Here is a 23,855-nt window from a genome sequence, read left to right as displayed (position 1 = left end):
AGACATGCTCGTTAGGTTAACTGCTGACTCTAAATTGCCCGTAGGTGTGAATGTGGCTGGTTGTTTGTCTCTGTATGTCAGCTCTGTGATTGGCTGCTGAACAGTCCTGGGTGTAACCCCGCCTCTCACCCAATGACAGCTGATGAAGATGATCCAAAATGCAGCAACGCGACTGGTCTTCAACAGATACAAAAAACACTCAGCTGTTCATCTCCCGCCACTGGCTCCCAGTTACTGCTCCCATCAGATTTAAAACTCTGCTGCTCATCCAGGTCTACACTCCCTCCCGCCCACTACGCTCTGCCAATGAAAGGCGTCTGATCCAACCTTCACAACAGGGTCCTAAGACGCTAACTAGACTGTTCTCTGTCGCCCCCCGGTGGTGGAATGAACTACCAAACTCTATTTGATCTGCAGAGTCACTCTGCACCTTTAAGAAAAAGCTAAAGACCCAGCTCTTTATGAACACCTACCATCTTAATGATGATGACGATGATATTTAGGATGGTTTTGTCGCCAATTATAACTCTGAAGAACAGCTGTCCATTTTGTGCTCTGCCTCTGGTCACTTCCTGTCAGCACCTGTGGTCACTTCCGGTCAGCACCTGTGGTCACTTCCTGTCAGCACCTGTGGTCACTTCCTGTCAGCACCTGTGGTCACTTCCTGTCAGCACCTGTGTGTCCGCTCAGACTGAAAGCGGTTCGTTTGCACATCCTGTCATTGTTTCCTCCTCTCTAGATCCTTGCTTGTGATGTTCTTACTCTCTGATGTTCATCACTTTGGATAAAAGCGTCTGCTTAATGAATTGTAGACAACACATTTATGAGAAAGGCATGGATGCGAGGTCACAATGACCTTTGAGCAATAAGATCTAATTTCTTCATAAACGTAATGTCAGATTTGAAGAAATTCCCTTCAGGCGTTCCCGAGATACTGCGTTGAGGATGAACGAGGCGGATTGACAGTCAAACCAAAAAAAACTGTAAAATGCCTCCAGCCACGGCTGTCGACCGCACTCTTATCGTCGGCACTTCCCCTCAAAACGTATTTATCTCTTCTCCTCTTCTAACTTTTCCTTTCGGCAAATGTGTATCGGACTCGTTCTCATACTGTCGCACTCCTTCTCATCTCACCCTCCTCTTTTCTTCGTCTATCTGAGTTTTTTTTTTACAGTATCTTTGCTCCTCGAGTTCAAATGGAGGACAAACACAGAGGAAACAGCACAAAGATGACAGATTATTCTGCTGTGCTTCACAGTAATCAACAGCTACAGATTAAACATCACTTCATGTGATCTGGTTCCATTGAAATCGCGCTGATTTTCCAAAAAAAAAGTCCCTGAATGACAAAAGCACTTTCACTCTAGTCTGGATGCTTAGCCACACATTTCAGGCAATTATTTATCTCAAAGGAAATGCACCCTCTCTTTTGAATGTTTAATGCACAGCTCTGCATGGAGGAGCTGACGGATGCTTTATGCATGATGCCAAAGTGTGAGCCATGCAGAGCTGTCCAGCGGAGCAGGAAGTTGTAAAGGATGCGATGATAGCCTGTCACTTTTTAAACAACATGACGCAACGCTGAAGTGGGTCAAGAAGATCTTATGTAGGCTGCAATCAGAGGGAAATGTGTTCGGAGGTTTGAACATTTAAGTGGGAATGAAAAGGTCAAGTTTGAGTTTTTAAGGAAAAATAGATGAATGAGCACAGCTTCGGCTTCTCATCCATCTTAGCACTTCTTACTCACCAGTAGAACCGCCCACAAAACGTTTGGGCCCCTGAAAGGCTAAGTGAACGGGCCCTCGACAGATTTCATTTGCCAATATCATAACTTGCTTATTGGATCAGTAGTGTTAGCATTAGCCTCCTAGCTAACATACGCCTCCTCTGTCTGGCTCTGATCAGCTTTTGGAGCTTGCTGGAAAAACGTTTGCCTACAAGCTACTGTCAGGGTCAAAAGCATTCGTCTCCTTTATTTCCAGATTCCTGATTTTTGTGCAGGTCCTGGCATGGCTACAACAGTTCAGTGGGCTCTCCTACAACTCTAATGGAGGTTAGCAAAAACATGGAGCACATAAGTTAAGCAATGAACCAAATTGTAACACTCTCCATTAAAGGTACACAAATACATATTTATTGTTGCTAGCCGGTTCAAAATGTAAGACCTCCTCCTCTTACGAGCGTGATCTTAGCGTTGTGAACTTCTGCAGTGGCTCCATTTTTCAATACTGCCGCTTCAGTTCTGATGAACAAACAAGATCTACTGTCTTCTGTCATTCACATTTCAGCAGTTTACTGCACACAAGAGATACTACAGGTGTTGTAGTCAAGACCAAACTAACCAAGACCAAGACATACCTGAGGACCAGAGTGCTCCGAGACCGGGACAAGACCAAGACCAAGACATTTAGGGATCGAGACTGAGTCAAGACCAAGACCAAGGCAGGGCAAGACCGAGTCAAGACCAAGACATTTAGGGATCGAGACCGAGTCAAGACCAAGACCAAGGCAGGGCAAGACCGAGTCAAGACCAAGACATTTAGGGATCGAGACAGAGTCAAGACCAAGACCAAGACATTTAGGGATCGAGACAGAGTCAAGACCAGGACCAAGCCCATAAACAGTATATCACTGAAAAATCATCATCTTGTGTTTAGGGGGTGTGTCACTCACTTAGACTGTTACACTGGGAAGGTTGCGGCCGTAACTGGGAGATAAAAATCTAATAATGAATGAATTGAAGTTATTTGTTCTTGATTTAAAATCTGGAGTCCGCCCAGTCTGAGACCGGGTCAAGACTGAGTAAAAATGCTTTTGATTTTGAGACAAGACCAAGACCTTCAAAAAGTGGTCTGGAGACAAATACTGATTTTGAGTACCACCACACTAGACACTACAGCTGCTAATTTGAATCGTTATTAAAGGATTAAACTGCATTTTAGGATGGATGTTGGTTGCTCTAATTCAGGTCGATGGTTGAAGCGACGTCTTGCGGACTTCTCTGACATTTTGCCGGCTCTGAAGCCTGCAGGCTCTCGCCGTGTCTTTCTTTGTCTGTTCATACGATGAGGCTGTACAATCACGTCCTTTGTGGTTTCTGCATAAAAACTTCATGACTCTGCAGCACTCGCGGAGTTGTTGCTTTATAATTCCCACCGGGTAAAGCCAAACACGTAGGCACTCCGGAGACCGTGTGCTGCTGTGGATTAAGTTTCTCTCCAATTGGCATGTAAATGGGATAAAAAAGCAGCAGAATATCTCGTTCGTTTTTTTCGCTGCACTGACCCACATTCTCAGGATGGTTTTCTTTAGAATGGCGTCAGATGAGCTTCAGGGCAAAATAACTGAACGGTGAGATGGAATTTAATCTAGGTTTTGTCCCACACTGTGCACCTTTGTGTGAGGAATCTACTGAAATAGGGCCATGGATGATCTGTAATATAAGCTCTTCTGCAATCATTTTGTCATATACAATTGATCACTTTAAAAGAGATCTTTCACGAGCCCTAAATGTGTGTCACAGATCACAGAAAAGACAAATCTCATGAGCAAAGATTCAACTGTGTACGTTCATGCACATGTTCTGCACGTGTCCTAACTCATCTCTGCATTAATTTCTTTTACAATTCTTACATCTGGAGTAAAAATAGCATCTCTAATGTCTAAAGCAGAAACTGACTGAAGCTGTTTGCTATCAAAGAGAAGGCATTGTGTGTCTTTTCTTATCGTTGCTGGAGAAACAGTGTGGAGTAAAGAAAGCTTTGAGAAAAAGGACTTTCTAGAAGCAGTGAAATTTTTCTGATGGCTGCAGATAAATGACAAGATTTGCAACTAAGCATTAAAGTGTAAAATTAGCAAAGCACAGCTGATTAAAGGTCCAATCAGTAAGATGTGTAGTGAGTGAAATGATGAAATGACCTTACTATATGATCAGACATTAAGGAAACATGCTATGTTGAAGTGCTGGCTTCTCTGACAACAATGCAGCAGCCAGTAGGTCCTCCTTCTAACTTTAGATTCTGGTCCTGAATGCTCTGGATTTGCTGGGAGAAGAGAGTCTATGTAAGAGGTTTTAGTGGCTTACGTAGAGGCTTGAAACTGTCTGGTGAAATTCTTGGTTTTATTTCGGGGACTATGGTGGGATTTGAAGAACTAGCCGTTTAACGCCCTCTGCTGGGATCACTCCAACATACGTTTACCTCATGATCTGAAACTTTGACCCCGTTTAGTTTGGGCTGAATAAGTCAACTTAAGTTAAGAGATGTTAAGTTTGTGTCTTAGCATCTTTACAGTCTGTAATTCAACGATTGTGTCATTGGTCAAAAGTCGATGGCCTGTGGGTTGACAGAATTTTTACCAAATGACCAGCAAATCAAAGGGGCGTGCAATGACACTTGTCAGTCATTTACAATACAGAATTGGATGGAAGAGGACGCCCCAGGGTTGGAAAAATAAAAGCTGCTTATGGTTTAAGCTAGCCCAGTCATCACTGTGTGCTATCTAACAAAAAGGAACCCCTTATAATAAATCCATTTAATGTTGGTTGATACAGGAATCGAACCCCGGTCTCCTGCCTTTCACTCTAACAAACTATGAACTAATGAACAGCCTCTATAAGCTATGGAGGTACCTGCAGGGTCATATCTCGAGCGATTGCCCACTTTATTAAATGGCTGTATTTGACAAGTTAGGAGTGACAACATGCTGTAAATAGAGATTCTTACTCTGCAATGATTGGAAATTTCAGGGTCATTATAATTGTGTAACTGGGGAAGAGATGAATGAAGTAAAACTAATGTGCATTTCTGTGCTGGCAGAAAACTAATCAAAATATTTCCCTCCTGCAGAGAGCAGAAGCTGCCCCAATTTAACACAACTTTAAATTTGCCACTACAACCAATATGAAGAAATTCTGCCGTCGAATCGGCCCACAGTCCCATTAGAAAGATAAGGTTTTGTACAGGTTGCACAGTAATTCCAACAAATCAGAAGTATATTAAATGTATTTAAACATGTTCTCATGAATCTCTGTAAATTTGCATTTGCAGGTTTCTCTGAATTTCTTTAGATGGTTCTTTTTTCTCTATTTCTTTATATTATTGGACAGTTTTGAGAACTATTTTGGCATCTTTTATTCTGGTCAATAGGGTCCTGTGCTGTTAATCATGGGGTTCCACAGGGGTCTGTCCTTAGCCCACTGTTGTTTTCATTCTACGTGGCACCACTGGGTCAGATTTTATGATCCTTTGGGATTGTTTTCCATCGTTATGCAGATGATCTGCAGATGTACATGCCGGCTGAGGAAGTTGGTTCAGATACAGGCTAGCGACACATTTCTTGCTGCTTAGGCACTAGCTGTGGAAACACAATCTAGAGTGGCACCGAAATGGCATAATTCATAATTCTTTCCCGTAGCTAATAAAACTGTAAAAGACCTCTTCATTTGCATCCAGTACTTTCAGAGTAAATGTCTAAGAGTCGACTCAACACATCCTTAGACGGCTGAATCCCTGTTGATCAGTCAAAAAGTCACAAAGCTGACACGTACAAGAAACTGTCACAGATTATCTCTGAAACATGAAGACGGAGAACGACACACGATGACAACATTAAAGGGATCGGAGGTGATTCATGCTGCTGCAGCTGTGAGTAACACATTACTTTCAAAATACCAGTGACACACACAAGACATGACATTGTTCTCCTCTGGGTGTACGCGCATGGAGGCGCAGAAACAGCGCTCAGACTTTCGACTGGAGCCGGACGAGCCGCTGCCGTTAATGCCATACATTATTTTACTATTCACCATGAAACAGACCTTTACGTTCCCTCTCTCTTTCTGCGACTGTGTTTGTGTTTCTTGGTCTTGTCTCAGAATATATTCATGTGTGAATTAGGGCTGTCAAATGATTCAAAATTTGGGCGGTTAATGTGTGCACCCCATGTACAGAGGCTTAAGTCCCCGAGAGCAGACGGCCCGGGTTCGAATCCGACCTGTGGCTCCTTTGCTGCGTGTCATTCCCTGCGCTCTCTATCCCTAATTTCTGACTCGATCCACTGTCCTGTCTCTGAAATAAAAAGTCAGAAAATAGTGTGAAAACGATTTTTGTTTTTGTGAGTAGGCATCAGGTCCTGTGTGGACTCAACCCATTGTTCTGATATTTCTGGCCTTATGGTTGCATGAGTGTACAGTCCATGTTACCTGTCTGCAGGACCGCCTGGCCTGACATAGGTGACCACTAGAGGGCGAGACTTGTGCCAGTCCTCGTGCATACCACCTGCAGAAAGAGGGTAGATTGAAGCTGATTTGGATCCACACTTGACTTTAATCCTTTTACGTTCTCTATGCTCCCATAGGACACAAACATGCAGAACTATCAGATGGATGCTCCATCATTGTTATGAAAAATGTGGTCATTGCAACACAACTGGAATCGCTCTGGAAAGCTTAAAGTCTTAGGCTAAACAGTTACATTAAAGTTAAAGTGTTTTTTTCACATGACATATAACTCAAAAAGCTAAATTGACGACTGATAATCTGCAAAACGTCCTTCTTTTTTCTCAATTGTTTTCAGCGAGTAGAGCGCGGCACAAAGCAGTCGCTTGAAGAAAAAGCATAGCGCCTAGCCTTTACGAGCGTTCATTTTTTTTTGTGTGAAGCCACTCCGAGCGCTCAAGTTGAAAATCTTTCAACTTTTTCAGAAAGGCGCTGTTGACGTCACCGGCGCTCTTTTCCAAATGTTTGATATTCCCCGTAGTTTAGTCTCCTACAGATCGTGTCTTGTACCCACATCTTCCTCGCTCCATGTCTGATCAGGGAAAAAACAATCTAAAATAAAATAACATGCAGTAAAAAGTAACGGAACAGTGTAGGTCACACAGCGGCCGTTTTTTTAACAAACTGTTGTCATGGAGACAGGACGGACGTGGAGCGCTTCATGCAGGAGCTCCCGAGCGCACAGACAGGGGGCCTAACTCTGTATTTTAATTGTTCAGAATTAAAAAGCACACACTTAAAATGATCCTAACAGCTGTATGTTGTTGGCACCAAATAGTAAAGTTTGAGGACTTTAGCCACTTGAAAAAATAAACACGTTGGCGTCTACATCCATCACCTCGTGCTGTGACATCGCCAGCATGCAGCCATGTTCCCATACTTCTCCAAACATGCAGGTGATATCTTATTTCACTGCTGCTTACCTCTCATGACGAAACCAAAGCTGCTCCCCTCTTTGTGCAAACAGATGTCGATTGTCTTTGATATCACCCCTGAGCTGCTGTCTGGGGCTACGAGAAGAGAGAGAGAGGCGGAGCCAAGAGACGAAGTGAGACGTAACCAGAGAGACGAGGAGGTAATTTACAATGCAGCCGCTCTGTAATCAGATACATTAAAGTTCTGAGAGATAGACAGTAAAGTCTTGTTTACGACCAGTGTGTACCTGTAGGGGGCAGTTCATACTCCACCTCCAGCAGAACTCGCTCTCCTACGTTCTTCAGTAAGCTGATGATCTCTTCGTGCCTCAGTTTGGTCAGATTGATGCCGTTCACTGACTTGATGTAGTCGCCAACATTTAGCTGGTCGCTCCTGCACAAAAAAATTTTAAAAAATGAAACCTTCAAGAACCAGATGCCCATTTCAGAAAGCAGGTTTAGTGCAAACACTGAGTCAGTTAACCCTGAAATGAGGGTTAACTCCAGCCTGTTCCAGAGAGGGATGTAACTTCAGCTCTGGGTCAGTTAGTATGGTAACTGAGTCTGTAAATCTAACCTGGTCAGGAGCAGGTTTTCTTCAATGAACCCCCGAGTTTCTCCCCTTCTCCTTCCTCTTTTCAGATTCAGAAATGCGGTTTCACAACAGCAGCTGTTTACTCTTACACCACGTCTCCCTCCTCTGCCGCTGCAGCAGTGTTATCTTTTTTTTCCCTTCTTAAAACCTGTTCATGTTCTCTGTATGTCAGCATGAAGATGTATGCTATATTTCAAGATGGTTAAAGTACGGGGATCTCTTTTTTGTCACCTGTTGCCATGGTGAATCGTTTTAGCGGGGCTCCATTAATGTTGGCTTTTTATCATCGTGGTGCACGCGCTGAACACCGAGTGAACCTACTCAGAGTTGATTTAACAAACTCAAATCAGCTGGTCTGGAACAGAAAACTCAGAGTTTCCCATCTGAGGGTAAATCAACTCAGAGCTCAGGGTCAGACTGAGAGTTTTGTTGAACCTACTTTCTGAAACGGGCCCTGGATTAAAACACTCTGCTGTGTACTGCTTTGATTATACTCTAAGAGGGTTCATTTAGGGCCTGTGTGCACAGACAGGTCAGGTTCAGCGCTCAAAAACACTGAAAACACTCACAGCATTTTTTAACTGAAACCAGTTCAACTTTTGGAACTTCTCCCTCACCGGCCAATCAGAATCAAGACAGGGCGGGACTTAGAAACAAAACCTCTGTCAACAACAATGGTGAAACTAACAATTCACAAAAGAAACGTGGATAGGGCATGAACACATTTTTTTTGTGGATAGTGGATTTAAACCTTGTGCAGCCCGCTCTCAAGGTCTACGCCTAGGACGCACAGTTATCACTAGACGAGCGGCGCCCCCGGATGTACATGCTACAAAAAGAGCAGGTGTGTGGGTGAAGGTTTATTGGCTGCGTCTTTCTTCTTCGGTCAGCATGACAAACCACACAGTGCGTGCTCGACTGTCCTCGGGCCTCACCCCGCACAGCAGGAGATCCAATCGTACATATTGGACATGTTTGAAATCAGGGGCGGCCCGGATCACTCCTAACAAACCTCACACCGCAGGAAAACCTGACAAGACCATCTTTTGAAGCCTGATAAAAATCCGGACTTTGCTTTGGATTGTCATAAATGAAGAATCGGGCTTAAAATCCTCCCGATTATCTTGTAGTGCGTACCCAGCTTAAGCGGTTTTACCACAGAATATGAAAAAGTGTTTTCTTCGTCGGTGTTGCACCCACCTGGCTGCCAGTCCTCCGGGCCGTAGGTTCGATACCCTCGGTTTCCCGTCCTTGTCGGTCCCTCCTGAGATGGTCAGGCCGAGCGTGCTGCCTTCTTTCTTCACCAGCTCCACCATGGTTACCCCCCGCAGAGCTTCTACCCGGAAACACACATACACATAAAGACAAATACACAAACACAGAACGAGGACGAGACACAGCCGCACACACGCATATATAGGAACACACACACACACACACACACACACACACACACACACACACACACACACACACACACACACACACACACACACACACACACTCAAACACACAGAGTACAGCAGAGAGATAAGTGGTTAGTGGCTGCCCTCTGTGTCCTGGATTAAAGACGGGCACAGATAAAAGTAAGATACACCTGAAGACAGCTCTCTCTAATGTTTTGAATTTAGACTGCAGTACCCATTTTGAACACTAGGTGCCAGAGTTACATACTGCTCCTTTAATATTTATGATTTGTTGAGTGACGTAAAGGCGCTTTAATGTCTGTTTTGTTCTCTGTGTGAAACTTTGATGCTGCTGTCTCGACGAGGACTCTTGAAAAAGAGATCTAACTCAACAAAAATCTTTTCCTGGTAAAATGAATTCAAGCCTTGACAGGGTAATGCAAATTTACTGAAAATATAAACAGTCACACCACTGTCAGAGTACATCATGTGTACCATCTAGTGCAGGCTAGTCTCATTCTCTATTAACTCTTAGATGATACCAAAAACACTTTGGACATCTTTGATTCCAAGCAGAATTTGGACGATGGCTCACATATTGTCCAAACTAAAATCAGGACATTTGACTCATTTTTTAAACTGTCTGACCCGACGCTGAACTCTCTGAAGGGATTTGTCTGTGGACTGCAGTTACAAAGATCAATGAATAGTGCACCAATAAAAGGACAAAAGCTATTCAAGAGTTTATATTCCCTGAACACTTCATTAAAGCAGCATTAACAAAGGATTCAAAATATCAAGAAACATTCATCGTAACCTCTGTTCTAACAGCAGCCGAGTCAAAGGCTCGATGAGGTGAACAACTTAATGGGTTCAGTTCACCTTCATCCCTCTGCTGCTGTTCAGCTCAGAGTTCATGACAAAAGTTCATGAAGAAGATTAAATCGTCCATGACTCTGTGTCGTTTCTGAGACCTGAAGCTTTGATCAGGTTTGATGCAGATCATTAACCGAAAGACGAGCTGAACGTAAAGATACAGGATGCTTAATTATCAAACTTTAAAAGTTTGGTTTGCCAGATGAGAGCAGTTATCAGGTCAAACCAACAGGTGTTGCAGCGATGGAAGCGGACAAGAGAACTGGTTCAGATAGAAGTGATTGTACCCGACCTAAAAAGCCTCTGCATGTTTCTAATAAGCTCCACGAGCAGAAACGTGCTCAAACTAGGATCAATATTGGAGATGCTTTTGAAAAATAGAGAGAGGTTAGAAGGCAGAAAGGTTTACAGACCGATGCAGAGCTGGCTAAACACTGAAGCTTCAGTGTCCAACACATGGCAACCTGTGTGAGCATTGAATCTAGAGAGGAGGGGGCGGGGGGAGACAGCTCTCTCCAATGTTCAGAATTCAGACTGCAGTACCCATTTTAAACACTAGGTGTCAAAGTTACATACTGCTCCTTTAATATTTCTTTGTTGATGAGAATGTATATTTTTGCACTGTTTTCCATTTGCCTGATCAACATTGAGGGTATAATATCTTTCCTCAGTTCTCTGTTTTGCATAAAAGACATTATTCAGTGAGCTTGAAAACTTGTCTCATGTGTTTCCTGTCCTCCCCGAGCGTCTAAATGAAGAGGTAGATTAAACTTCATGACTCCCAGTGCACTCTGTTTGAGGGAGAAATCTCATTTTGTGTTGGATTCAGTTTGGAAAACATTCACGCCATCAAACTACATTTGTAAAAGCATTGATGCTTTTATGCAAATATGAGACGTACAATGACTAATGAATGAATGAGTACACATTATCTCTGCAGATAATGTGTGCTGAAGAGTGTGTGTGTGTGTGTGTGTGTGTGTGTGTGTGTGTGTGTGTGTGTGTGTGTGTGTGTGTGTGTGGGGTAATACCCATCAGTGATAACTGTGGTGTGAAGCACCTCACTGATCCTCAGAGTCACCTGAGGGATTTACCTAATGTAGCCAGCAATCACACACAAGCATCCATCTCACTTGGAGGCTTGTGTGTGTGTGTGTGTGTGTGTGTGTGTGTGTGTGTGTGTGTGTGTGTGTGTGTGTGTGTGTGTGTGTGTTAAAACGACATAATAATAATAATAATTCCCAAACTATATTTGAAGTATACACTTTGTTTTATTCCATATTGTATGCTTTTTGGCATCAAGGTGGCATTAATGTGATGCACTCCCTTGATATCCAAGGAGCAATATGTAACTATGACCCCTAGTGTTTAAAATGGGTACTGCAGTCCAGATTCTAAACCTTGTAGAGAGCTGTCTCCCCTCGCCCCCTCCTCTCTAGAGTTGATGCTCACGTAGGTTGCCATGTGGTGGAAACTGAAGCTTCAGTGTTTAGCCAGCTCTGCATCGGTCTGTAAACCTTTCTGCGTTCTAACCTCTCTCCATTTTTCAAAAGAATCTCCTTCAACTTAGCATGCTTCCTTAATGTCTGATCATATAGTAAGGTCACTTTATCATTTCACTCAATACACATCTCACTGATTGGACCTTTAAAATCTTAAAGCTTATGTCAAATTATAAGTGCTTGGAATCAGAGTCAACCGAAAAGTTTGAAGTAAGCTGGGCAGGGAGCCGAGTTATGTAACTGCATGGAAGAGAAAGACTGAAAAGAGAGAGAGAGAGGGAGAGAGAGAGAGAGATAGAGAGAGAGGGAGCGAGAGAGAAAGCGAGAGAGAAAGGGAGAGGGGGAGAGAGAAAGGGAGTTTGATTTGATGTGTGAAAGATATCAAGCTGCAAAGAAAAGGCCAAAGAAGCACAAAATATAATTCACATATTACATTATTTTTATGATGTGAAACTAATATCACAAAAAGAGAATGATTACGTCCAGCTTCATGTTATGAGGAGATAATCATCAACATGCTGCAGCCTGATGCCGTGTGTCGAGTTTTTGTGGAAAAGTTTGAGACTCATTTTATTGAATTTATTCCCTTCACAGACCTTGTTCCTGCTTCAATCCTCCCTCTAAACACTACATGTTTATAATTTAGGGTTAGCTGTAGGTGTGAATGTGAGTGTGGCTGGTTGTCTGTCTCTATATGTCAGCCCTGTGATTGGCTGGTGACCAGTCCAGGGTGTAACCCAATGAAAGCTTGGATCGTCTCAAGCCCCCCCAGCTCTGTAAACTATAAACATACCCCGGGTAAATAGTCTGGCTGTGATCCTCGAGAGCACACCAACACTCCAAGCTCACCTCCGCCCGTCCCTCACACCCAACAGTACCGCCATTCCCGTTTACATCCTGGTTACATCCCACATTGATCACTGCAACTCCCTTCTCTTTGGTCTCCCTCTCAAGTCCATCCAGAAACTTCAACTTGTCCAGGACTCTGCTGCTCGCATCAGCTCCCGAACCACCTCCGTTAATCCTTCAGCAGCTTCATCGGCTCCGGGTTAAGAATCAAATCGACTTCAAAATTCTGTACCTCTCTGAACTCCTGCACATCAACACACCCACTTGAACGCAGCATTCTTCTTCCAACAGCTCACTGCACCACCCGACTGGTCTGACCACCATGGGGTCCAGAGCCTTCAGCCTCTCTGCCCCCCCACCTCTGTAACTCCCTCCCACCAGACATGCTTAACACTGACTCTCTCTTCCTTTTCAAATCTCACCTCAAGATACTGCAAGTCTCTACTTTGTAAGGTGACCTTGGGTGTTTTTAAAAGGCGCCCATTAATAAAAATGTATTTTTATTGAAGTAGCATTGGACGCTAAATTGACAAATAAACTACTTGTGTTGTAAAAATGTAAGAATCAAACTGTCTTCTTCCTATATCTCCCCTAAACTCCCTTCTTTTGTTTGATCTGGTTTTACTTTAGTTATGAAAGCCTGTATGCTTTGTTTTTCCATTTGTTGTGGAAAATCACCCCATGTCTTACAATTTGTATTTTTATTTGATTTGTTCAGTTCTATTTTTTTTATTTTTTTTTCTATTTGATTTATTTTGTTCTGTATAAATTTACAAAATTTGAAAAGAGGAATCACTCTATTCTCTAACCACAAATGAACAATATGTACGAATGTCTTTGAATGTGTGATTCTAAATAAAATAATAATAATTTAAAAAAAAACTGTCTTCTTGGACTGTTTTGCATGCAGTCATCTCTGCAGTCATCATCGGGTCACCCTGCCGTCAGATTGTGATGTTCTTTGTGACCCAGTTTGGTCAGGGCGTTGTGTTCTTTCGCTAACGCCTCAAACTAATTAAACAATCTGTGCTTCAGGCTTCAGTGTCAGACGAATCTGAGACAAGATGTCATGACTGATTTACGGCGCGGGGCCCCCGAGTGTAGCCGACGCAGTTTACAGAAGTCTACAGTGGAATGGATGAAATACTGACATACCTGGTATACTGTGTCTCCTAGAGGCCATGTTGTGCTCTGGACCTGATATGTCCTTTGTTTTCCCATAAGGCCCGTCATCTGCAGGGAAGAGAGACACAGTACAGATTCAGAAGACATCAATGTGCTTCTTCTTTGTATCAAGATTCCAGAGACAGAAAACAAAAAAGAAAAAAACAGAAAGACATTGCAACAATTTGGGGAGGAACCAGGGGATGCATCGGTCGATATCGGCCCTGCTGACAGACATCGGCAAATAATGTTTGTACACGAGTAAACAAGACAACAGATCAGTGGGGGTGGGGGTTCTCTTCCATATGACATGTTCTCATCTCTTTGCTGTGCAGACAGAAACTCGAGTCCACTGATTGGTTGGTTGGTTCAGTATTTGCATGAATATAACTCTAAGATTCCTCGTTGTGCATCATATCTTCAAAGTCTCTGCAGCACACGTGAGGCTGATAAAGTGCAGCAGTCGTTCTGTAATAGAGAACAAACCATATGAAGTAATTTTGTAGGCCAACCCGGAAGTAGCATCACCATGGGGTCTAACGAGAATTTGCCTATGGGATTTTTACTTTGGATTTTGGATCATTGTAGAAAATAAGCCATTGGCTTTTAGACGTTTGACCCCATGGCGTTCAAATGTACACTTACTTCTGGGTTTTAGGACTCATTCCTGTGGTGCTCTATAACACCTGTTTATCCTTTTTTTATGTCCCCAGATCCAGGTTTCCTCTCCTGCTGAGCAGGTGCAGGTACAGTGGGTCTCCCTGCAGAACGCTCTCTCTAAATGCTCCCCGACAAGTGTAAAATATGCAAGAACTGCACATAAATACGATGTAAACACTTCACAAACCGCCCTCATGTATAATCTACTTAGCGCTCTCACAAGTTCAAGTGTATCCTGTATATGCACCTTCTTAAGACGCTTACATTTAAGGTTGAGTTCCTGCACACTCTGCGAGTGCTGCCGGAGAGTTTGGTGCAGAAATAGTGAGGCCGTTTGATGAACTCGGACGGTCAAACAGAGGCCGTCGTTATGTGTCACAGGGGGGAACAGATGTCCTGGTTTATGGTCTCTGGCAGAGACGAGTGAGGATTTTAATATTTGATTAAGTTATAAATTAAATTCTGCTCGGATCTCCACACGTCTGTCCACTTTAAAATGCTGAAAAACTGCAGGGGCAACAAACAGTCTCCACCGCCTGGTGTTAGTGTTTGGATTTGTTATTTATGTTGAAAGGAGAACTTTGGTTGGAACAGAGTCATGGATATGAATCTCCTGAAACCAGGCTGACTTAAAAAAAAAAAATCCAATAAAAGGATGACAGATTCAATCCTGCAGCTTTGGACCTGTAGCTTCACTGCAACATTGCCCCCTAATGGCAGGAAAAGCAACTGTATCAAAACAAAGTAAAAGGTAAAACGAGGAGGAAGTGAACCTTCTTTTCACTTGATTCATTTGGCTGGTAAACATTTCCGTGATGATGAGTTCATGGTCTTAATCTCTAGTTTCAAGTCTTCTTCAACACAACAGGCTGTTCATTTAGTAAACTATGGTCCCATTTAGAGTCAACTGGAAGATGAAACGAGGCTACCTGAGATGGAAAAGGTGCAGACATGGTGACCTGAAAATGTCTTGTTCAGGGTCCTGTTGCCCTAAAGACTCCCCTCCTCCTCCCCTGAGAGTCTGCGATAACACACACACCACGCTAACAAAGGTAGCTCCAGTGTCAATCGATTAAAAAAAAGCACTTGCTGCTTAATCTTCTTGAGCACAAATGATCTGTTCTCCGCCAAAGAAGCCACACAGGGATGTAGAAAATGTAAACAGGTGAAGAATATTTATAATCCCCCGGACATTTTCTCTGACTTAAGTGTTTCCGAGCTCGCCGTTTGAGCTATAAAGGAGTCATGAGCACTTATTCTCGAGCACCATTAGACCTCATTGCTCATTTTTTAGGGTCTCATGTATATTATATGCCGGATGTTAAGTATTTTGCAAAGCGCGCTCTCTTTAACTGAGTTTGACAGCAGCTGTGGAGGCGCTCCTGTTGTTGTTTGGGCTCTGAGGGGGAGAGGATGTGTCCTACTTTACAACCTCTGCTCCAGCACAGAGAAGGAGGGGGGGGGGGGGCTTTAACAATTCATAAACCAATTCTCAACCACTTTCATGCCCGACTCCAGAAGTGTCATTAAGTTGCATCCTAATCAGGGACTATTACACCACGGCTTAAACATCAAACTTGAAGAATAAAAAAGTATTTTATTTTAACGCCTTTCAGCACCAGCTTACGATCATGACATGCAGAGCGTCCTGCAGAATCCTGCCGTATCCTGCCGTATCCGTTACAATGTGCTTTTAATTCTTCTTTTAATTACATTCACTCTCTTTTCCCCGAGACTGCCTCCCAGTCGCACTTTCAGAGCAGCAAAGAAGCTGCAGTGGTTAGTTGACGCTCTGAGTCATGACTCATGCTGCTGTATCAGGGACAGAAAAAAAAGAAAACATCCTTATCTGCAAACGAGTGGTTACAACTCATCTATTTGTGACTTTCTTTTTCACCCTCTTACTACATAACACGATCCCCATGCAGTGGACTTGGATAGAAGATGGGAGTTATGGTGTTTTCACATCAGGACCGAGCCCCTCCCCCGCTGGTCTGCGTTCACATCAGTGACATCATCCCGCACCTCTTGTGTATGTTCGATACAGCAGGGGGCAGCATGCACATAAACTCCTCAATACAAACAGAAGAACACTGCAGGGGATTTTGGCCCATTTGTTTTGTGCGCTACCCACACGTTTAGCTGTGTTACACATTCCACGAATGCATGATCCTTATAAGTTATACCTCGTTGTAAAGGTGACTAATCAGGCTTTCCAACGATATATAATACAACACCAATTAGTATTTTTAAAGGGGCGAAATAAGTGACCAAATTAACATTTCCAAACTTTTTTTGAAGTCTGAACTTTTGAAGTCTAGTTGGTTTGCAAATCCACAAAAAAGCAGAAAAAAGAAGAAGTAACCATGGTAACCACTCGCAGACTGAGTCCATCCTGCTAACTGTGGATGTAATTGTTATTTCTGAGACTCCAACATCGACCCTCTTCCTACGTCCGCATCTACCGTGCAGCTCAGAGGAGGAAACGAGAGCGTGCTGCGGGGATACAACGGTTTTTTAAAGCGACTGGAGGCGTTTGGAATGACGTCATTAAGCGGTCCACTTCCTCGTTTGAGCACGGTTGTGTTCACATCTCCTGAATGGCGGAGCTGCGCAAAAGTTTAGTTCCAGGCTGGGGGTGGAGTCCATGGGTGGAGATATCAGAGGAGAAGTATTTTTTTTTTACCAGAATCCCACTGTGACATCAGCGAGTCCTCTGGTCCTGAAGAGGCCGTTTCTCTCTGGTTTTCTGGATTGCTTTCTTGTTGTTAACGCCTGTCGATTGTTTCAGTGTGGTCAGCTGCCATCTCTACTTTCAGGACTTTCTATGTCCCTGTGTCGTGCCATCTTTTCAAGTTACTCCTCACAAAAACAGACTTCTCTTAAATTCACCAAAAAATCCATACAATGAGCATTTTCCCACAAGGCAACATCTTCCATCCATAACGCGTTTTCCTTTTATCAACTTTGAGAACATGACACGTTCTCTAGTTGTGCAGCCCCTCCCTCTGCTGATGCTTGGAGATAAGGTCTCTTGGCAGCAGTGACAGTAGAAAGGAGGCCGTTGCCGTTGTTGTTGTTGTTGTTGTTGTTGTTGTTGTGTTTGGGAGTTTTAGCGATCTTCACAGAAGTGTAATCGCTTTAATAATTCACAAGTTGTGAATTCAGTTTGGCTCGTTTCGTTCATAAGTTATCTGAATGCCTGCTTTGCTGCTGTGGGGCTGTCACAGGCGTAATGGACCCCCCGAGGCTGCTCATCAACGTGCGCACACACACACACACACACACACACACACACACACACACACACACACACACACACACACACACACACACACACACACACACACACACACACACACACACACACACAGACAGGCAAAGCTGCTGGCAGCAGGGTGATGCGTAGCGAGAGGATTAAAGCACCAAAATGTGAACCTGCATGAGCAAAAACATGCAAACACACAAAATACAAAGTACAAATAAAAGTGTGACACACATTATAATACTAAGACACACACACACACACACACACACACACACACACACACACACACACACACACACACACACGCACAAACACACACACAGTGAGACGTGAATAACACTGCAGGCAGCTTGGCTGTCTCTGAGACGCGACGTTAGACAAACTGTTGTCGTCACATTATTTCCCTCCCAGCGGGATGAATCCTCCAAACACACAAAACCTCTCGTGCCAGAGTTTCTGTTGTTGAGATATCAGCACAAACATTTGGAAGCAGAAAACATCTTCAGTTAATACTCATATTTGGACACACACTGCGGCTTCAGTCTGACACATTTTCTGTTTAAAGGTCTCTTTCAGCTGCTCTCTCTCCCTCTGTCTCTCTCCTCTCTCTCTCTCTCTCTCCCTCTCTCTCTGCCTGATAAATGAGCGTCTGCTGGTGAATAATTTGAATGTGATTAGGCTAATTAGTCCTGGCGCTGTCGGCTTACGGAACAGGTTGAGCTATAGACAAGGCATCGGGCCAGATTTTCCACCTGCTGCAGACACACGGGGCTGACGCTTACAGCGCGAGCAGAGACGGTGAAGAGTCGACTTGTCTTCATAAACATCCAACTCATCACTCAGTAACAGTAAGAACGTGATTATGATAAATGAGAGAGTATAAACATGACTGGAAATTATAGCTTTTAAAATATTTTCAATTTTCTCTATGCAACAAGCATCAGCTGGGGCGCCAGTGGCCTAGTGGTTAGTGTGTCTGCCACATGTTTGGAGGCTGTGGACCTCCATGCGGACGGCCTGGGTTCAAACCAGTCCTGTGGCTCCTTTCCTCACCCTCAGTCATTCCTCACTCTGTCTCTCTCACAAGATCACAGGAGAACTACAGGAGAACTACAAGACCACAGGAGAACTACAAGATCACATGAGAACTATAAGATCACAGGAGAACTACAAGATCACATGAGAACTACAAGATCATAGGAGAACTACAAGATCACAGGAGAACTATAAGATCACAGGAGAACTACAAGATCACATGAGAACTACAAGATCATAGGAGAACTACAAGATCACAGGAGAACTATAAGATCACAGGAGAACTACAAGATCATAGGAGAACTACAAGATCACAGGAGAACTATAAGATCACAGGAGAACTACAAGATCACATGAGAACTACAAGATCACAGGAGAACTACAAGATCACAGGAGAACTACAAGATCACATGAGAACTACAAGATCACAGGAGAACTACAAGATCACATGAGAACTACAAGACCACAGGAGAACTACAAGATCACAGGAGAACTACAAGATCACATGAGAAAAACGTGCAAACATCATGTTGCTTCCACTTCCTGTCTGGGATGTTATATTCTGTCCAGCTTGACGCATGCTTGCAGCGTACACACACACACACACGCGCACACACGCACACACACACACACACACACACACACACACACACCTGTAAAAGCTGAAGAACAAACTACAGGTGCAGCCTCTCCTACTTGTTCTGGAGGGATGTGGATGAAAAATTCAACCAGTCAGATTAAAAGCTTTACACAGAAACACCTGCCAGGCCCCTGTGTGTGTGTGTGTGTGTGTGTGTTTCTGTCTGTTCATGTATGCATGAAGTGAATACCAACAGACACCGCTCTGTAGGAACTTGCAGGATCCCCTCAAGCTTTCAGCAAACCTTTGCACAAACACGCATATGCACACAAATATTATGTATACTGTGTAATCACACACAAACACACACACACACACACACACACACGCATGCACACACACACACACACACTGCCACGGTGCTGTGTGTCCTCTCTGCAGGCTGCTGAGGATGACTCTGAGATTATAAGAGATGATTGGTGAAAACTTCCCTGCTGCCCTTGCCACAATCTCCCAGTGTACTCAGACTCTTGTTTAACAAACTGCAGTGGACAAGATGTTTCTGATGTTTCAGTACAAGTGAAACTACCAACTGGTACATAGATACCAGAATGCTTCTTCCCATCATCTATTTGACAACGATCACTGAGTTGTTGCAAACATGCTGGTTTCACCTGATTTTTTGGGGAATCTTCTAGGGCTGTTATTTTTTAATTCAAGGTTTGCACATTTATTCCAACATTCAGAGCATCAGGCTGTCTGGAGTAGTTTGTAGTTTTATTTCCGCCCTCAGCATCACTTCTCAGTAAATAAAGACTATAAAGTAACGGGGGTGTTATTCAGGAGATGCAAATTTACATTAGGGAGACTCCTCTCTCTCTGCAGACAACATCACATTGCTTTGGTGGAGAGACACAAAGTCACTACAAGCCTGCAACTCTCCAAGCTGGCTCACAAATATTTGGAAAATGGTAAATGGACTTGAGCTTGTGTAGTTATTTTCTAGTCTTCTTACTACTTAAATCGCTTTTGCACTGCAGGTCACACCTACACATTCACACACTGATGGTAGAGGCTGCTGAGTAAAGATTCCATCAGTATTAACTCATCCATTCATACACATTCACACACCGCTGATGACGCAGTGGGAGCTACTTGGGGTTAAGTGTCTCACCCAAGGACACATCGGACATGTGGCTGCAGGAGCTGGGGATCAAACCCCTACCATCTGGTCAGAAGAAGACCAACTCTTCTAACTGAGCCACAGCCGGTATTTGTGTCACAAGAAACTCTGTGCACTCTGATCGGGATCCAGATCAAGTTGATAGACTTTTGTTTCAGGTGAATAATCAACAAATAAGTCAACACTTTCAGATTAGAAACAAGCTGTTTGGTTTTAGGCTCATTATTGTGACAGTAAAATATTTTGTGTCTTTGCAGCGGCAGCAGTTTGACTGTGCTCAAAAAGTTCTTTTGAGTCTGTGTGGAGGTGGGGGGGGGGGGTCGAATGTGTTCAAAAATTACCGTGTCATATTCTAAATTGCTTAAATTTTCCAAATATATCTGTTTGTTTGTTTTTGTCATGCACCTGGTAACATGCTGAAGCAACGCTAGCTTAGCTAAAAACAAAGACGGTCAAGACTCTGCAAAGATAAAATAAAAACATGTTTACCAGTTATTTCCCCTCTTGATGGAGGCTGACCATTTCAAGTTTTCTCACTTTGGTGCTAAGCTAGGCTACATTTAATCTCGAACACAGTTTTATTTTTCTATGCAGATGACATTAACATGAAGCTTTCTATCTTTCTAAGTTTATGTCCAAAAGAGTTTGATAATTCCTTCTTTCACTCCATCTGTTTTGTCCTTAAGGACCGCCGTACCTTTACACCAGGATAACCGTCCTCTCAGATTACTACAGCGTCTCCTAACACACACACACAGAGGGAAAACACTGACAAGTTATTCCCCTTCAGGTCACAAGACACCTACTAGACAGGCAACGGCATGAGAGAGAGAGAGCGAGAGCGGGAGAGCTAAAGGCAACCACACACACATAGACACACACACACAGAAACACACACACACAATTTCACACAGACAAACAGGGAAGACGGATGATGATGCACTGACTGTTACTGAGGGGGAAATAATTACACAAACACATTCGAACACACACTCTGTTCTCTTGTTATCCGTCTCTTCCATTCACAAACACACTCCACTGCCAGAGGGCGCTGCAGCCGTGCTCGCTGCAGCCGCGCTGACCTTACATTAACCATCAGGACTGTGGACGCTTCTGGAGAGGAGTGACGCACGCGGACACACAAACCCTACTGTGTTCTTTTGTGTAAAGAAACACACACACACATACAGAGGCCGTGCTAGCGTGCACAAACAGTGTGTAACACTCGGACCGCACACACACATCTGCAAGATATTCAACGATGTCTGCACGCACTGCCGCACAGTTTGTATTCTCTGGATGACTCACAGCATGAAATATGAATCATGAGGGAATGTTTATCTTGTAAACAAAGCAGCACACAAACACAAACATACAGATATTCATATGAACACATGCATGAAGTGATTCTCTGTATGAGACATGGCGGTGTGTGTGTGTGTGTGTGTGTGTGTGTGTGTGTGTGTGGACCTGTATTATTGTCTAACGTTTTGAAGTTTTGAAAACTGGTTCCAAAGTGCAAACTTTTAAAAAACAGCATCGTCTCCGTGGTCGTGCAAACTGGAAATATGCAGTTCCTCTGAAAGCTGACGTTTTGCACATGCACATGACGCTTCCAGAGCGAGTAGGTAAACTGCACCAACAATGGCGGCTTCCTGAGTTCTGTTTGTGAACGACTGTCATGACTCCAAGTCAACATTTCTTGACATTTGCTCTCTTTATAGTTTAGGGTCACCTGGAGTAACAACACAAATGGTCACCTGGAGTAACAACACAAATGGTCACCTGGAGTAACAACACAAATGTCCATCTCTGTATGTTGACACCTCACCGCTCTGTAGAAAGAAGATAACATGTGAGCATGGGCGAGCTGTTTCATCACAAAGTCACACCGCCAACTACTGGTCTGGCATGTACTGTATACTTCACTGTTTTTTTGATCGTCTTTGCAGATCCGTGGTCAGCAGCTGTTCTCAAACGTTGTTGCCTTAGCGCTGAACCCTGTTGTAAACGTGGCTTTACAGGTTAAGATTAAAGATTGTAATGTGTACAAAGAAAAAGGGGCTGAAGTGAAAAATAACAGAATTCCTCGAAGTTTACCTCGAAAAGGTTTCTTCATGTTTGCTCTGCTGGCTGCAAAACACTTCATGACCAGCAGTGGATTTTGCTTTGTGGCTCATTTTAGAGTCCGATCACACGGAGACGATTCACTAGAAAAGAGTAGCCAGCAAAACCAGTTTCCCTCTGGTACAAGCGCTTTCCTGGCGCTCTTCTTTGCTGCTGTGTGACATGTTTTTCTAGCGGGTTTTGGGTGTGCATAAAAGTTCAAAAATGTTCAGCTTTTCAGCTCAAGGCGTTGAGTTGAAGGGCTTGTCATAGACACTTTTTCGCCGAAGCAGCCCAACAAATCAAGTAGGACACTTAATCTCAACTTTACATGACATGTTTCCTTCCTACATTTGCTCAAATCAATTTTCCTACTTATTCAACGTGTTTACCCGTATGCACACACAGCCCCGCTCCACAGACGCTCCCAGCTGTCTTTCCCCTCCAGATGTGCTCAGGTGTGTTTTAGGAGCGGCCACACCTAGGCCGACGCGTCTCTGGGTGATCCAAAAGTGCACCTCAAATATCTTGGAATAAAAAGCAAACAACACCTGAGCTGTGAAGCAGCGAGCACAAAAAGATGAGAAACTGCGCTCTGAAACACTAAGTGAAGCTTTTCAGCTCCTCCGCCTCCCGGGCCTCCTCTGCAGCAACAAAACATCAATGCTTTTAAAAAAAATAATAACAGCTCCCATTTCGCTCTCTGACAGTCGGCAAGTGTTTCATCTAAACATAAAGCATGACTTGCAGATTGGCCCGAAGACATAACAAATCCTCGTTATTGTAAAAAACAGACAGACATTATGAAATTCTTTAAATAATAATTAGTTTGAAAGAATGTCCAGAGGGAGCGGGGACTGTACACAATAGTATAAATTAACATAACAATGCTCCCTGTTTTACTCTGTCGTCTGAGTTAATATGCATACTCCAGCTGAGTGAGACTATACGGGAGAGCGCCGTGTTTGTTGGGCTGCAGCCAGGTGCTAACGTCTGTTTTTAAAAAGGAGAAGAAGAAAAGAGCAGCGAGGCTTATCACAGCACATAAAAGACAACACGAGGTGCCATTCACGGGCGCTGCACTGAAAGGAGTAACGCACTCACTCAGCCCGTTTCATTCTGTTGAATAAGGTATTTAAGCCGACACAGTGTTATAATCAAGCAGCCATTCAGGGAAAGCAGCATGTAGGCGTCCACAAGAGAAGAAGGAGCGAGCTGCGGATACAAACAGAAGCACCTGTTCATCCAAAGTTACAATGCAGGACGATTGGCAGAATGACCGCACAAAGAATCCTCTGATAGGAAACAACAACAGTGTGTGACAGGTGTCATGATGTTTACTTTATTCAAAGTTACATGAACAACTTTTCATGCTCATCAACTTTAACTAGATCTTAAAGGAGCAGTATGTAACACTGACACCTAGTGTTTACTGCAGTC

The 23,855-nt window shown here is 43.5% G+C and overlaps 1 protein-coding gene across 9 annotated transcripts in view; it reads right to left on the bottom strand.

Annotated features, from left to right (window-relative positions):
* The window catches only part of grip2b (glutamate receptor interacting protein 2b), a 158,341-nt gene that overhangs the window by 34,091 nt on the left and 100,395 nt on the right, over positions 1-23,855 (bottom strand). For 5 of the 9 annotated variants that reach the window (XM_065955250.1, XM_065955252.1, XM_020653142.3 and 2 more), the window contains exons 2-6: positions 13,575-13,652; positions 8,987-9,122; positions 7,440-7,585; positions 7,201-7,287; positions 6,203-6,278 (exon numbers count right to left, since the gene is read on the bottom strand). In XM_065955250.1, the coding sequence (XP_065811322.1) occupies positions 6,203-6,278; positions 7,201-7,287; positions 7,440-7,585; positions 8,987-9,122; positions 13,575-13,652 (523 nt within the window). The remainder of the gene's footprint in view (positions 1-6,202; positions 6,279-7,200; positions 7,288-7,439; positions 7,586-8,986; positions 9,123-13,574; positions 13,653-23,855) is intronic. The other 4 variants (XM_065955251.1, XM_065955253.1, XM_065955254.1 and 1 more) reach the window with 1 other exon arrangement.

This window comes from Labrus bergylta, chromosome 5 (genome assembly GCF_963930695.1).
Source record: "Labrus bergylta chromosome 5, fLabBer1.1, whole genome shotgun sequence".
NCBI lineage: Eukaryota > Metazoa > Chordata > Actinopteri > Labriformes > Labridae > Labrus > Labrus bergylta.
Note: the sequence above shows the minus strand (reverse complement) of the source record. Positions and strands in the feature narration are given on the sequence as shown.